The sequence below is a fragment of the Cynara cardunculus genome (assembly GCF_001531365.2).
Source record: "Cynara cardunculus var. scolymus isolate 2C chromosome LG 9, CcrdV1, whole genome shotgun sequence".
Classification (NCBI taxonomy): Eukaryota; Viridiplantae; Streptophyta; class Magnoliopsida; order Asterales; family Asteraceae; genus Cynara; species Cynara cardunculus.
Genome location: NC_037536.1, coordinates 12,023,047 through 12,039,642, shown reverse-complemented (window position 1 = coordinate 12,039,642; position 16,596 = coordinate 12,023,047). Strand labels below are relative to the sequence as shown.

Below are 16,596 nucleotides of genomic sequence, written 5' to 3'. Positions count from 1 at the left end.
TTTTCTCTTTTCCTATGTGCATTATCCAACTTACCTTTCGACACTTGATCAAAAATTACAAATGATGTTTCGAGTAAATAATGGGCATTATATGAAGAGATATTTTGAGGGCGTTTTTGTATTCCAGATGAATAAGAAGTAAAGAGGAAGTAAACAAACAAGGAAGAAAAACAGGTGGAGTAACGTTTTTCATATCGACATACAATTCTTTTTAAAATATGCGTAAAATGATTTTACAAGAAAAACGTGAACGGCGAGACAATTTGATTTTGTTACATTTATTTTTTATAACATATAAAATTCATAAAATTTTGACCTATTAATTAAAAAAATGGTTTCATACTCAATAAAAGGTAAATGATTTAATTAAAATCTTATTTAAGGTTATATCTATACTATATTAAAAAGCATTTGACAAAAATTCTTAAAACTATTTTTATGCATACTGTATATTAATGTATACTTAAAATTCAAGATTACAAGTAAATTATGCATAAGTACAACATATTAAAGCTCCATGTTTGAATTCGTGTAACTAACTACGAATAAAAGGATAAATATCTCATTTTAAAATATAAAATATCTAAAATATAATTAAGATAATTATCGAGTTCTAACATAATCATTATCTTTATAAAAAATTTATTGTTAAGCCAAAAATAAATTACTTCACTATTTGACCTAAATTAAATTATAATAAAAAAATAAATTAAATAAGTTATATAAAACAAGAACTTTTAAATAGTTAATTTGCTATTAATATCGATATATTTAAAAAAAATTATGATGTCTTCAAATTTATTTTTATTCAAAAGTAAAAATATTATCTTTCTCAAAACTACATAAACTGTGTTATATCAACAAAAACAAAAAATAAAACGAAACATTAAAATAAATATATATCTTGCTGCATTGCGCGAATACCTTCTAGTACCTAAATATATGTTTTGGGTTTACAAAAGTCTTAAATCGTTTGATGGATATGTAACTCACTTTGTCTCATGTTGTTCTATGTAAGATATGTTTTTGTAAAAAATATCTATAAACCATGATTAATAAGCATTAATAAATATATGCATAATGCTTTAATCTACTGTATTATTAAAATTTAAGAGCGTACCTATATGTTTTATAAGATGGTACTAGAAGTTTAGCCGCGCAATGCAGCGAGTCTTTGAAATATACACTTTTTTTGTTGTTTTTCTTTCTCGATTTTATTTTACTGAAAAATTCAGAGATGAGTTGGTTATTATTTTATCTTAAATTGTATATCAACATGGGTTTCAAACTAAAAAAGTTTGTAAAATTCTAATTTTATGGTTTAATTTATTTAATTTAAGTTTTATTGTAATTTAGATTTAAAATAAAACTATATTTTGTTTTAGTTTAATTATGATTTGTTTTATAAAAATAATGATAAAGTATTTTGTTAAGGGTCGTTGATCATTTAATTTAAATGATAATTGTATTTAAGATATTTTATATTTAAAATTAAAAAGATAATATACTTTATTAAAAAAATAATAATGTAGTTTTTTTATCTCGGATTTTCTTATGTTTATTGGTTAGTTATATGAAAAGTTTTAAAATGTAAGATATTTTAGAAAGAACAATCTCTAGTGCTTTTCTAGTATTTATTGTATTTATTTATAGTATGTTTATCAATAGTTACTTAACGAATTCAAATATATAGTTTTAATAAGTTTTATTGAAGATTCTTTTTCCAACAATGTTTAGAAAAATAGTTATAATAAAATGGATTTTGTATGTTACTTTATCAAGATAAACTCAACACAAGAGAAAATAAAGGAGGCTCAAATTTTGATTTCGTTACAACCCAAACCCCTCAACCTTTTCTACCTGAATTTCGGTTTCGATTTAGTTTTTTAATTTGCGTAAGTTTTGATTTAGGTTTCGATTCATATTTATGGGTCATTTACCCAACTCTTACCCGTAAGAGTCAACATTGTAACTTAACTTATCAGTAAGATTTTAGTCTATTAAAACAACATTGTGTTCAACAATTTATCCGGTGAGTGCTTATCGGATAAGAGTTGTTAATCTCAATTACGATATAAAATTCTCGGTCCTTGTCATCTCTTTTACCGAGTAAATTTCTCAATCCTTGTCATGTTCGTTTGATAAGGTAAAGTGATCTCGTAAGCACTTACCGGGTAAACCTTTGATAAAGGGTCTCGTAGTTTTTTATTTATGGTTCGATTTTGGATTTGGGTTTTGATTTAGTTTTCGTTTTTTTAATTGTGGTTCAATTTAGGCATTGGGTTCTGATTTATGATATGGGTTTATCTGGGATCCGAGTTTGTTTGGAATCATGATTTGTTACTTAATTTAGATATGCGTTTCTTCAACAATTTTGGATATGGGTTTATTTGATTTTGATTTGTTATTAGATATGGGTTTATTTTAGATTTTGATTCTTCATTTTGGAGAATCTGTTGGAGATGTTCTTGATGACTATAAGAGAATGGATACTACTGAGACTAAACCGTAACTTCTAAAGGAACTCTGGTTGCAATTTTAACCAAAACACAGGGATCAAATTTGTAATTCACTCTAATATAATTATATGTTTAAAATAAAATAAATTATTATTATTTCTTTTTAATAAATCACAAATTTGGTCTCCTTTGGTATGTAATTAAAACTGGTTCTTAAACTTCATTTATTATTTGGATAACTTTGTGGTATGCATTATTCCATGGATTCACCAAATCCGTTAAAACAAGAGAACAAAATGGTCTTTTTTATATATTAACATTTTCTAGTTAATTAAATGTCAATAATTAATGACATGGATTTTATTAATTTAATCCTCCTCCATATATACCTCCACCTCCGTTCCCCCTTCCCATAACACACACCAACACCAACACCAACACCAACACCAACACCAACACCAATTATCAAACGACAAGACTTTCGATCTTTGTCTCGTTTTTACCGGGTAAGATTTATGATCTTTATTATATTTATCTGATAATGTAATATAACTTGGTAAACGCTTACTCAAATAAGCATTAGGTAAACGGGTTCTAAATTTAATTCGACTCTCCTCATTTCATCATATTGATTATTAGGATAGCTTAAGATTGATGCTCGTGCACCTACATCACAAAATAAGGAATATGCATTGACCTTTCCCGAATTTGACACAATCCATCTTTTTAAACTAAACTATAATAGTTATGAAGTTATAAACAACATTCTCAACATCGTCAAATGATGTGGTTGTGAAGATTACGATTCTTACCCAGGTAAGCATTTACCCGGTAAATTGTTGCATTCAATATGTTTTGATGTATTAAAATCTTACTCCAAAATAAATTATAGTGTTGATTCATACAGTAAACACTTATCGGGTAAGTATTTGGGTAAACAGCTTCTAAGTTTAGATAATCACTTAATTATGTTTTTTAGTTTGCTATTTGTAAAACACATTCAGTAAACATAAACAATAATTTTGTATAATTTTCATTCAAATAATTTGTATCACAAACACTACAATTAAGATTCTAAATCAAACCCTAAATAAGATCCTCAAACTAAAAACAAAGCAACCCTAAAATCAAATCTAAACCCAAAATTTGAGTATAAGCAAATACATAGTAGAAGAAGGTTGAGATGCAGAGACAGAGTAAAAGTACGACTCAAGATGCAATTTCTGCTGAAAGGACGTGATCTCTACAACACGTGAAAGGACATGATTTGAAGTGGGAATAGTGCTCAGGAGAAGGGCAACGATGTTGTACATATAAGAGGCCTGGGAAGATTGTTTGGGTTTTTGAATCAGCCTCCATGAGATTCACCGACTTCTCAGGGTTTTTGAATCAGGTTTCATGGATTAACCTCCAAGGCTTTTTAAACTGGATTTCATGGAACGACCTCTATGGGGTTTCGAATCAATCTCCATGAGATTCACCCTTCGTCCTTATGGTTTTTTTCTAGGTTTTCTTGTCCAGAGAGAAAACACATAATTCAGTTTCGTTTTTTTTAAATAGCAAAAATAGTGAAAAGACGATTTTACCCTTGAGCTTAACGGTCTTGGTCGATGGACGTTAGGGCCAGTATACCACAAGGTTACCTACGTAATAAACGAAGTTTAAAGGGAAATCCTGCAAAAACTTGTATACCGTAGGGACCAGATCCGTAAATTAGTCGAATTTTTTTAAGGAAAAAAGGTTGATGCAATCATACCCAACCCAAGCGTCTATCATGCTCGACAAAAAACGGGACACATGATACACAGTTCGTATCGTAATTATATCGAAATCGGAGGGCATGATTAATGGGGATAAATATTTAAATCGCAATAATAATACAAATGAGAGAAAATCAAACACACAAAAACAGCGAAAGCTTAAAAAAACACATCCGTAGACGATCGCCTCTCTCTTTCTCGCGTTTCCATAGGCTTTGTGGCTCTCTCTCTCCTCTCTCTCTCTCTCTCTCTCTCTCTCTCTCTCTCTCATCCTCTTCGCTTCTCCATCTACTCTCTCTCTATCGTTGATCCATCGCCCAACTGTAAGTCTTTGATCTCAATTTGTTTATCGATTGATTTGTTGATAGATCTTCGTTGTTTTTATTTTTTCTGGTTTCGATTGGAGATCCCTAATTTTTGATTTGCCTGACCGTATTTTCAATCATATTTTATTTATTTATTATTGTAGTTTAATGTTCTTGATTGTGATTCATATTCATGTTATGATGAGTTAACATAGATGCTATATCTAGGTTATTTCTTGCAGCTTTATTTGAGCTTGATCGATAAAAAATTAGTTGTGGATTCGTACCTGTTCGGGAGATTTGGTTTCGCAGAGTTTTTCCGATTTGATTTAACTATTGGTAGATGTTACTTAGTGATTTTTCGGTCATTTTAATAACTTCTCGTTGAATCAGTGGTAGATTTACCAATGAATAGGGTTTTATGGATTTGATTTGGGGAAATAGCTAGCGAGTCTTCGCCTTTCGGTTGTATCTCTACTTTTTAATTATTTTGTTTTTAGCTTTTGTTATTTCCTTCAATTTGTGATATGGTTTGCGTTGATGGTTTCTTAAAAATCTCTATCAATGCGTATGCAATATATGAAGTTGGTTGCTGAAATAGAATAAAATATTGTTTCCTGTGCTGAAATTTCATGGTTCCGACTCGGAGCACCTTTTCGGGATTAGGTAAGTGTGCCTGATCTAGGTTTGTTGATGAATAAGAGAAACTTTTATTCTTTCAAATATGTGCTTATATTTGGAGTATAACTGTTATGTGGTTTATGTTGGTGCCCATATCACTTAGCAGCTTGTCTTGTTCGAGATAGGTAAAATTGCAAATTGTTAGCATGCATATTCATTTATGCCTGTTAGAATTGGGGTAGTATGTTATTTGCAATTTTGTTTATATTGAGCTGCTTGTGTTTTTTAAGGCAACCATGAGTGATGAAGGAGAAAAGACTTGTCCACTTTGTGCTGAAGAGATGGATTTGACAGATCAGCAGCTGAAGCCTTGCAAATGTGGCTATGATGTATGTTCAATTTTTTTCTAAAGGCTATCTGTTGCACAAGTTATTTTTTTTTGTCTAAATCCTCGGATCAGCTTTTTAATTATTAGAAAGTAATTATCCATGAAACTGATTGCTCATGTGAGAACTAGAATTTGGTTGCCAAGTTTCTGGTATCAATGAGTTTTATCTAATGTATTCTGAAAGAAGGAAGGCCTGACGATATTAATCGATGGTCATGCAGTCAGAGTCCTACATCGGCTAGACTTTGATATAGTCTCTTCAATGTATGTTGAGGAACTTCCATTCTCTCTCTCCTCAAGGGCACTTTTGGAGTGTAATCTATTGGGGTTCCACATATTCTTATATGATATCAGAGCCAATGTCTACTACTCTAGGGACTCGACACTCTGGGACATATTTACGCCCTTAGCCCCCTTGACACTCTAGGACAATCTGTGCCTGTATAGCTTCTGTTGGATGGGGCATGTTGGAGTCCCACAGTGGCTAGACTTGGACCTATTCTTCTTGATATATGTTGGAATCTCGCATCTCTCTTCAAGATCTCAATTGGAGAGTAATCTAATGGGGTTTTGCAAATTCTCTTACATGCTTTTATTTAGTTTCACATTTTAGCTAGTCATAAGTTGCTGTTCAACCACCCCCCATAATCCATGTATCATGAATTACAGTGGATGCAAAACTCATCTGTTTACTTTAACTCATTATTGTTTTTGTGGTGCACTTTTAGTAATTATCGGGGCCATGTGTCACTCCTGACTCCTCATAACCTTCGTTGTTGGGATTTGGATATTTTGTTTATGTTTTGGAGTGCTCAGATTTTGACTAGGAATCATATAAACGGGCAATAGTAATTTTTCAAGAAAATTATTTGATCTTACCTCAAAAATTAGTTTATAATTTATGTGAACAATTGGATGGTACTCAATTCCCTTATATGCAACAGACCTATTTCAACGAATTGTTTAGTCCTGTAACTTCTTTATAACTGTACAATGGGCCAAGTGGTGTAAGGTTTATGTAACTTGTTATTAACATATAGAATCATCATATTGCAGATTTGTGTTTGGTGCTGGCACCACATCATAGATATGGCTGAGAAGGACGATACAGAAGGGAGGTGCCCAGCATGTCGTAACCCTTATAACAAGGAAAAAATAGTGGGGACAGCATCGAAGTGTGAAAGGTTGGTTATGGACATATGTTACATTGGAAATTGTTGACCTCTATTATTATAGTGGCCGTCTTGAACTTTTCTATTGTGCTATCAGATTGATGGTTGAAATGAATGTGGAGAAGAAACACAAGTCACAGAAGGGAAAAACTAAAACTTCTGAAGGTAGAAAGCAGCTTACCAGTGTGAGGGTTATTCAACGGAACCTTGTCTACATTGTGGGACTGCCTCTGAATCTAGCAGATGAAGATGTACTGTGTTTTCTCTATCATCTCTTTTGCTTTCCTCCCACAAATTCACTTTTTTGGAGTATTAACCCTCTTCATGTTCTATGAGCCAGCTTCTGCAGCGGAAAGAATATTTTGGTCAGTATGGGAAGGTACTAAAGGTTTCCATATCTCGGACAGCAGCTGGTGCCATTCAACATTTTGCAAACAATACTTGTAGTGTGTAAGTTCAATTCTCTTTCTGACATGGATAGTTGAAATTTGATCTAGTTCAATGTTCTTGGGTGTGTATATGTTTTTCGATTTCATCATGTTTGAACATTTTAATTTTTGGCATCTTCAAAGATGCGTGTCTATCAACTGTTGTATATAAACGTCATGGTTACCATTAATTATTCAAGGTACAGTTTGTTAATCATGCTAATACCCTGGGAATAGATTTTCCACCTCTTCACTTATTGCACAATTTTCCCTATCTTGACCAACTTCCATATTTTGGATATTTATATTGTCCAGATATATTACTTACTCGAAGGAGGATGAAGCGGTTCGAAGTATACAATCAGTACATGGGTTTGTCTTGGAGGGTAGACCTTTGAGGTTGGAACCCAATAATATGTCCTGTGATGCTTCTTTCTTCTCTTATTTTAGTTGATGAATTCAAATTTTTTTGCAGAGCATGTTTTGGGACCACAAAGTATTGTCATGCATGGCTGAGGAATATGGTATGATATGCGAATGAGTTGATGGTGCTAATTTAATTTAATGTTTTACTCTCACTATTTTTCAGTTTTCACTGGGAGGTGTAAAATTTTGCTTTGTTATGATTGAGCAATTTAATTTTGTTGATCCAGCCTTGCACCAATCCTGATTGCTTGTATTTGCATGAGTTTGGATCTCAAGAGGACAGCTTCACGAAAGATGAAATAATATCAGAATATACAAGGTATATTCCTATTGTTATAACACAACACCACACAGCGCTTTGATTTTTCTCTGCTTACCCACTTCCTGATATTGTTTTTGCATGACTTTTTTGTGAACAAATTTGTGGCATTTATTACCAGTCCTTAGAAAACATGTATTTGCATGCAACAACTAGTAGCATGGTAGGAACATGTAATTCTTTGAGATGGTTGTTGGATGCCTGCCAAGTTAATTTCATTCAGAATTATGGTTGTAGCTATCTAATTTACAGGTACATCTTATTCTGTTAGATGTAGTCATTTAGATAATGAAGGCACATAGGGTAAGTAACAAGGAGCAACCTGATTGCTATGTCGAAAAGTCTAAAGGATATGTATATGTTGGTGCAGCCTTTTGCCAAAGACTACAAAATATTTACTCAAAAATATGGTAGAAGGTAAAGGCTACTTTGGCAGCCAAAATAATGAAGCTTTTAAGACAGTCCCACTTTTTCTTTGCCCTCCCATCTCCATTTGTTTCCATTTTTCAAATTGAACATAATGGCCTTTCCCTGTGTATAGCTTCTCTTTGTGCTGGTTCTCTCTTCCACCTGTTCTGCAGCTTTCCTAATAGAATGCAGTCATGCACCATCCTTGTTGCATGCCTAACTCTCTAGATATGTAAGAGTAGACATTTCCCTTCCACATAGCAACCAAAAGGAGGCTTTCGCTACTCAGGGGAACTTTTTCTGGTCACTCTTTAATCTTTAATTAAGTTTTTGACGTGAAGCATACTAGTTACATCTGGGAACCATCCATGCACTTAAATGTCTAGAAATGATGTTGCTTGAAGAAGGAATTCTTTTTCTAAGCCACGATGAGCTATGAAGGAGCTAGCGTTGCATATCTTTTACTTAACTTGTCAGATAGGGGTGGGTTGGTCTGTTCTTTTCCAAATGGAAATCTCCCTTTCAGAACTGAATTTTGGATGTTCTCTAGGTGTTCTGATGCCAATCTTTGCAATTTTGAGATGCTATAAATATACAATAATTCATCCTTAAATTTGTGATCAGAAGGTGCTGATATTGGATCACAGCATTATGCTGGACTGCCTTGAGTCATATTGTACTTGATCATGTGCTGAATACTGCACATCTTGGTTTTTGGGTGTGGTCCAAAGCTATATTGTTGATTTAAGAAACTTAGAAGATTTTTTTTATCAAATTGAAAATCACATACAGTAAATTTAGTTTTTTCATACGCTTTTACTGTTTGTACATGCTTTAGTATTGTGCTTGTTACTTTTTGTCCGATTATCCTTTTCCTACTTCTCTACCATTCATGTTTCTTTTCTATTTCCTCTATTTCAAACTTTTTTCTAACTTTCAGAACCATATGTTTAAAACCTTTTTCTCTATTCCTCGAGGTAGGGTCTGGGTATGTTTTACCCTCCCCAAGCCCTACTCTGCATGGGACACTAGGTTGGTTGGTTTTCTGTACAGTAATTTAGGTATTGAAATACATAAATGAATATATGTAACGGTTTCAAATATTGTTATTTCTTTTTATTATTGCTACTGTTATTATTCTTATAAACATTTATTTGAGATTTACATTCTGTTTAACTTCTTTATGCATGGTTTGAGTCAAAGCATTTTCGTCCATGTTTCTAATGAAAGATCTCTGGGGACGTTCAGATGCATATGTACGTTAAGTTTTTAATGTGGAGACTCGCCAAAGCATTTTATTCTTTGGTCAAAGTAGTGATATTAAAAATCTTCTTCCTAGCTACATCCATGCATCATAAAACTCTGACTGGCTTTTTTTTTAAAATTTCAGTTAAGTAGAAAGTTCAATATATTGCTAATCCAAATTGATACGTTATTGGTTTGTCATGCATGCTTTTATGATGTTACATTTGTTTTGATTCAAATAGTCTTTGGAGTGTGAGGAAGTTATAACACACATTATAATTCAGTTGAAGTTACTGAATAAAACTTCATTGATAGTTTAGAGAGGAGTTGCCTTTTCAATATAAAGTCTTTAACCTCAAACATACGGTTAGATCAGTCCCTAGACACATTTGGCTTTTTTTGTTAGTTGAAATCATGTGATAATTTATCGTCCCCGAATTAACTTACCTAGTGATTTTAAAGGGGTAGAGTTCAGCAAGTCACTGGTGCTACATATGATATGCAACGGCGTTCGGGGAATATTTTACCACCTCCAGCAGATGACTACTCTAATAACAGCACTTCATGGGCAAAACCTATTAGTAAAAGTACTACAAATGTAAGATATTCTATGTTGACCTTTTTGTTATTTGCTTCTACGTTTCTGCAAGGAATTCTATGGACTCTTTGGTCTTATGACTTGATCCAAGGAACTTCTATTTCAGCTATAAGTTATTTATGTTTTCTGCAGTCTGTTGCTTTTGTAGAGATCATTTTAAAGCTTAAGTTACTATGATGATCACGTAAAGTAGAAATGTTTTTTTTCTTTCCGCCTTGTACCATAGATGGCGATGGAGGGGAGTTTGACAAATTGCGGCAAGAAATCAGGGAAATAAGAAGGAAAGAAACTAGAGAATTGTGAGGAGTTGGTGCTCTTAGGCTTCTCACTCTAGTTGTTTTATATCTCATCAAATGCATGATACATATTTCCAACACAATCTCTAATTAAGTATTTAATTGAAGTGAAATGGTCCTATCTGTGGATGGACCCCGCAAAATCATAAAATAGAAAACTATGTTCCCGATCTTGGACAAAAGAAGCAAAACAACTAAAGAGGAAGTAAATGCTAAATGAATAGAAAGCTACTAATGAAATTAAAAATGATGGTGAGTTGTGGCGGAGGGTGTGATTCATTGTTATGTTGATAATTGTGTTGGAACCGAGGATTGCTGAAGCAATCCACCTTGATTTTGGCTCTAATGACGCGTTTGTTTCATTTCTCACTTACAGGATTCCACAATCAGTATGAAAGGTTCCCCACCAAATAGTAGTTCTGGGAGATCGGTAGCTCTTCCTGCAGCAGCCTCATGGTACATCCTTTTTCATGCGCACAATTTTATTTGTTTTGGATATCTAATGATTGATGTCCTACAGGGGAACACGTGCTTCAAATAGTCAGAGTCTTGCTGCAAATCTAGTGAGTTCCAATGGATCTTCGAAGCAAAAGGTGGACACCTCTACCACACCGTCATTTTCAACGGCAATGGTGAGCCCTTCATCACATGGCAATGAGATGCTGAAGAAGCATTGCGAAGAAAGCCCAACTGCTGATGGGAAAGATAAGCTGGAACATCCAGAATGTGCAAAAGAGGTTGTGGGCTCAGACCAGAGAAACATGGTGTCCGATATACCTGCATCAACCTTAAGCAGCGATCTTTATACAGCTTCTCCAACTGATAAAACTGAATCTATTAGTACAGTACCCAACTTCTCAAGATCATCAGAGATTTACAGGCAATCCTCTGAAGTTGCTCCATATAAGGACCTGGATGTTTCTGATGAAGGAAGTATCTACAATTTATCCTCTGACATGTCATCACTCAGCATTAGTAGGAACCATGGATCACAACCATGTGATGCTGAGAAACCATCAGAATCTCTGGCATTAAATAAAGCAAAGAAGGCTGCCAATCCTACCATGGATATTTGTGATACAAGAGAACAGTCTTGTTTAATGCCTGATTTGCRGAATAAAGTGCAAGAAGTTGCAATTAGTGAAGCTGAAGCAGATCTGTTATCTTTTAATGATCAGAGGCTCAGGGATCCAGAAGTTGTTACCCAGACAGGCTATGTACAGAATGTTCCTCAGTCATCTCATTTGAATAATTCTATGGGTTATTCTCCTCGGCAGCGGTATGTCTCAGTTAATGGTAGTTTAGATCGACCATTTGTGAATCAAAACCTTGAGAAAGGTTCCCTTCCAAATACCTTTAATATGCCAGTAGTCAACGGACACTCTTCCAATCTAGATGGTGATTCTCTGTTTGAAGGCTCAAATGGGCATTCTTATTTTCCTGCTACCGAAGGGAGTAGGAAGCAAATGGGAATTTTTGATAATACAGCAGAAGTGAAGGGGGATCATAATACTGCCTTAGATTTAGGAGAAAACAGTATAATATCTAATATTCTGTCGATGGATTTTGACCCTTGGGATGAGTCATTAACTTCACCTCAGAACTTGGCTAAATTATTGGGCGACGGTGATAAACAACAGGGATCTCATAGAGTTTCTGGTTCTAGGAAAACACAGAACTGCAATCAGTCAAGGTTCTCTTTTGCAAGAGAGGATGATTGCATAGATCAAGGATCTAATATCACACCAACATTTAGTGATTTTGGACATGGTTTCAATCGTCAGAATGTCAGCCGTGATTTTGTCAGTAACACAGATGTTTATCAGGGCCAGCTTAGTGATGCTAATGGTTTCTCTTCTTTTAGTTTTGAGGAATCTGATCGTACTACTAGCAATCATACTTATATGTCTTCCAATAAGATTTCAGGTAATATCTGTCGATCTATTTATAATACTTCTTCCATTTCTCTTATCTCCTATACCATACTTAGTTATATTACATCGTTGATGATTGCTTCTTGGCACATCATTATGTTCCTTCAGTTTGTTCTTTAAAATGTCTTTCGTCCATTCATCCGTGGCTTTCTGTAGACATGATTTTATAGGGAATATAGCATTCACAATTATAGACGTTCTCCTAGTGAAATTTAAAGTTTCCCTAGAAAAAGTCCTGTTTTCTTACGGCAACCTTTTTCTTAACAATTTAGAAGGGCTCAAGTAATTTTACTTTGACACAGTATTACTTTGTGGAAGGTCGATTTTCCTTTATTTTTAGCACCTGCTTTTCTGTACACGACTCTTTGATGTATTTTTGAATTGTTTTCGGGGTGAAGCAATTATGATCATCTTATGCTATAATTTTGTTGATGACAGAATCTTTTTGCATATCTGATAAACAATGTGAATCATGCTCTGTTGGACATTCTTGTTCTATCTGTCAACATGATAAGAGTTTCAATATGATTATGCATGCATGAACTTTAATGTGTCTCACAGTTCACCCGTCTACTTTTGGGCAATATGACACAGTTTCAAGATCCCAAATTTCTGCTCCTCCTGGATTTTTGGGTCCTAGCAGAGCGCCACCTCCAGGCTTCACTTCTAATGAGAGGATAGAACAGACTTACGACAATCTATCTGGTTTGTTTGTTACCATATTCTTAATTTTCCTATTTAGCTTTCACTCGGTCTGCATGATTTTGACTGGGTATGTTTCTTTCACCTGCCACTTTCTAGGGAATCATATGTATGAGACTTCGTCCTTAATGAGAAAAATGCATCAAACACCAGCTCCTGTATATAATGGTGGCGTTGGTGACCTTGACTTTATGGATCCTGCAATTTTGGCGGTTGGTGGTAGGGTTCCTGGTGGGATCAGTAGCCCTGGCTTAGACATGCGATCGAACTTCCCTTCACAACATACATCTTTTGAAAATGATAACAGACTTCGACTTTTGGTGCAAAGATCTTTCTCCCCACAAAACCAGAGATTTTCTGAGCTAGGAGGAGATAATTTTGGCCAGCGAACAGATGCTTATGGAGTTCCTTCTCGATCCCCATATCAGCAGCAGGCTAGTTTCCAACAGCCAAGGAGTTCTCTGATGTCTAACGTCCATTGGGATGGTTGGAATGAAGTTCAGAGTGGAAATGATATTGCAATGGCAGAGCTTCTCAGAAATGAGAGACTGGGTTTCAACAAATATTATTCGGGTTACGAAGATTCAAAGTTCCGGCTACCAAGTTCTGGTGATCTGTATAACAGAACATTTGGAATTTGATGTTGGGCCGGTTGGTAATTCTGAACGATCGTGGGTTTGCACCACCCAGAAATGGTATGATGGCCGACTCTTGAATGATCTTGGCTGGAAGGTTGCAGATTGATGATAGATTGTAACCTTCTGAAACAGGGCTTCCAGATATCTGCAGGTCAGGCTTAAATCTGCTTTTCTTGTTTACTTGACATATACTGTTGTTCTTTTTTAACTATTCATTCATCCACATATATACTCCTGAGCATATATTTATCATCAAAAATCTCAAGTTATAAAGTATTTTGAGTAAAAAGGTGTAGAAATGTAAGTTGATAGATGTGATTGGTTAGCAGGCAAAGCAAAGTTTTATGGAGATTGAAGACCTTGTTTCAGAAGTGGAATGAAAGTTGGAGGATATTATATGATGTTGTACATAAAGCAGCATCAATTATCTGGAAAATAATCAATTATGAGCGTGAAGAGAAAGCATGGTTGACAGTTGGTGGTAAAGGGGTTTTTTTTTACTCGTTTCATTCTTTGTTGTGTGATTAATGTAACTATATTCTCACTCTCTTAACATATATACTTGGCTAATTTTCATACATGAATTTTCAAGTGAATACATATACGCATATACCTTTTATTTTCCATGGTTTTGCTTCAACTATTCATTCATGAATATGCTTAAAATTCATTGCTAGACTTGGCAAAAGGGCTGATTACCTTTATAAAATGACCTAGTGGGGCATTAAGTACGAACTGAATAATGTAATGCATGACTAGAACTTTTTACATGAATTAGATGAATTCAATCCTATCAAATAATGTAATGCATGACTAGAACTTTTTACAATGTTGTTTGTAATTGGCAGCAGGTTTGTATTGCAAGAGGTCGTTTTTTGTTACCAGTTAAAGTTTAACATGAAACAGCTATTATGATGGATTCCATTTTTCAAATTTTGATTTTGCAACAGGGATAAGACAGACTTGCTTCACAAAGCACCCAAAAATATAGATAATGCTAGAAGCATAGATAAACTCGATACCCAAAGCAACACCTTTCGATGTTGGGGGAGACTCGTTTCCATTGACTATGTTGGAACACAAAGTAAGTCATGTATCAACATTATTAAGTAATACCATAAGGTCACAGTCTCGTTTTCTAACTCCTCTCAAGTTTCCACCATAATACCCAAGGTCCCGAAGCCCGACCCCACACGAGTTCATCTCTGCAATTCCTCGGACCTTAGTGCCTACTTACACACCATAGAGTTACACCTACAAGTCAATGGTCTTGGACCCGACTCCAAACGAGTTCATTCCCAAAACACCCCCAATGACTTGGTGTCAATTCTGCTAGGCTGAAACCTCAAAGCATGGGTCCTGATGCCGTGACTGCTTATGTGTTCATCACTGTAATACCCAGGGTCACGTAGTGTGATAAACAAGAGATTACACCCTCGCAATACCCACGGTCCAAGAGTCCAACCCCACACGGGTTGTTCTTTGCAATTCCTACGGTCTCAAAGTCCAACCCCACTTTCCAATACCGAGACTACCATTATACCCACTCAGGCATTAGCCTCAAAGTGAGAACATAAAAACTCCTCGCTTATCAAACATGACTGACTCACATGCCTATGGATCTATTTCATAACAGTCTATGATTAGATGATTCGACATTAAAAGACAAGTCCATTCAAAACATGTAATTCTGATCAATTACGACAAATATATAAATCATGTTCAAATGATAACAATAAAGGATTTAGGTTAGGCACATCCCAAAACTCATCTAAACCATAATTGGTAGTTAAACACCTTGATTTACTTGAATACTCTAAAGGCCAAAAATGCATTTGTCCCAAATGTTTATACTTACAAATATAGGTGGTTTGTATTTCATCGCTCATATATATGTGTGTGGGTGGGTGGATGGAAGTCGAAACGAGAACTCCTCTGTTTTGTGAAAATGGAAGAACGGTTGTGGGTCCTAACCTTTTAACCAATTATTTAAATTATAATAAATAAAAATATATCAATAAGGGTAGTAATGGAATTATGTATTTTTTATACTTCTTATGTTATTTTAATTAACTGTAATTATCCTATGATTTTAGATTGGAACTGATCACGTCGAATCTCACGTCCCCATCCCCATCGTTTTATATATCTGCAATGTGATACCCAACCATCTTGCTCGACTTGTAGTGTTTACTGCAATATCAATGTGATTATCAATCAACTTCTGCATATCGATTCAAAGTGTTAACTGTAATAATCATGTGATACTCAGCCAACTTTTGTTAATCAATTAGTCAACTGTGATAACAGTCTCTCAGCACCCAATCGCTATTATATTATGATTATTCATTCCTTGTGATAAATGTGTCATAGGGCAAAGATTTATAGATTTTTTTCTTACGATAATCACATTGTGATAAATCCGTGATGCCCAAATAGGGTAACAATTTTTTGATTTTACCCTAAGTATTTGATACTCACAACTGTGATAATCTTGTGATAAAGAAGGAGAATCATCGTATGTTACTGATTCAGAGTCTTTTCTCAATTTGACAATTTCTACTTATTATCACACTGTTATAAATCTGTAATGTCCGAACAGAATAACAAGTTCTTGATTTTGCCCCAATCGTGTGATACTCACACTGTGATAATCGTGTGACATAGAAGGGAGTCATCGATATATGTTGTGTCTGTAATGAGATGTGATATGTAACACATACCTCTTAAAAATCGCCTTCCTCTTATATATATCTATACTATCTTATAAAGCATTTGGCTAAAACTCTTAAAAACTCTTAAAACTCATAAAAACTTTTAAACCCGTTCATCCCTAAATGATTTCATCTCATATCTGAATTCGTGTAACTAACTGCAGATAAACACAATCAAATACA

At 34.4% G+C, this 16,596-nt stretch overlaps 1 protein-coding gene across 6 annotated transcripts; it reads left to right on the top strand.

Moving 5' to 3' along the window:
- Nucleotides 1–4,365: 4,365 nt before the first annotated feature.
- LOC112517949 lies at nucleotides 4,366–14,323 on the top strand. 6 transcript variants are annotated; one of them, XM_025125390.1, is made up of 14 exons: nucleotides 4,366–4,542; nucleotides 5,436–5,534; nucleotides 6,590–6,717; nucleotides 6,803–6,956; nucleotides 7,046–7,155; nucleotides 7,449–7,532; nucleotides 7,609–7,657; nucleotides 7,787–7,878; nucleotides 10,000–10,129; nucleotides 10,802–10,881; nucleotides 10,946–12,351; nucleotides 12,921–13,064; nucleotides 13,161–13,850; nucleotides 14,029–14,323. In XM_025125390.1, exons 2-13 carry the CDS (start codon nucleotides 5,442–5,444, stop codon nucleotides 13,700–13,702), a joined length of 3,012 nt encoding a protein of 1,003 aa, XP_024981158.1. In that variant the 5' UTR covers nucleotides 4,366–4,542; nucleotides 5,436–5,441; the 3' UTR covers nucleotides 13,703–13,850; nucleotides 14,029–14,323. The 6 variants fall into 6 exon arrangements, with proteins under 6 accessions (XP_024981158.1, XP_024981159.1, XP_024981154.1 ...); XM_025125391.1 differs by having other exon boundaries at nucleotides 9,994–10,129; nucleotides 12,954–13,064; XM_025125386.1 differs by having other exon boundaries at nucleotides 9,994–10,129.
- Nucleotides 14,324–16,596: the final 2,273 nt, after the last annotated feature.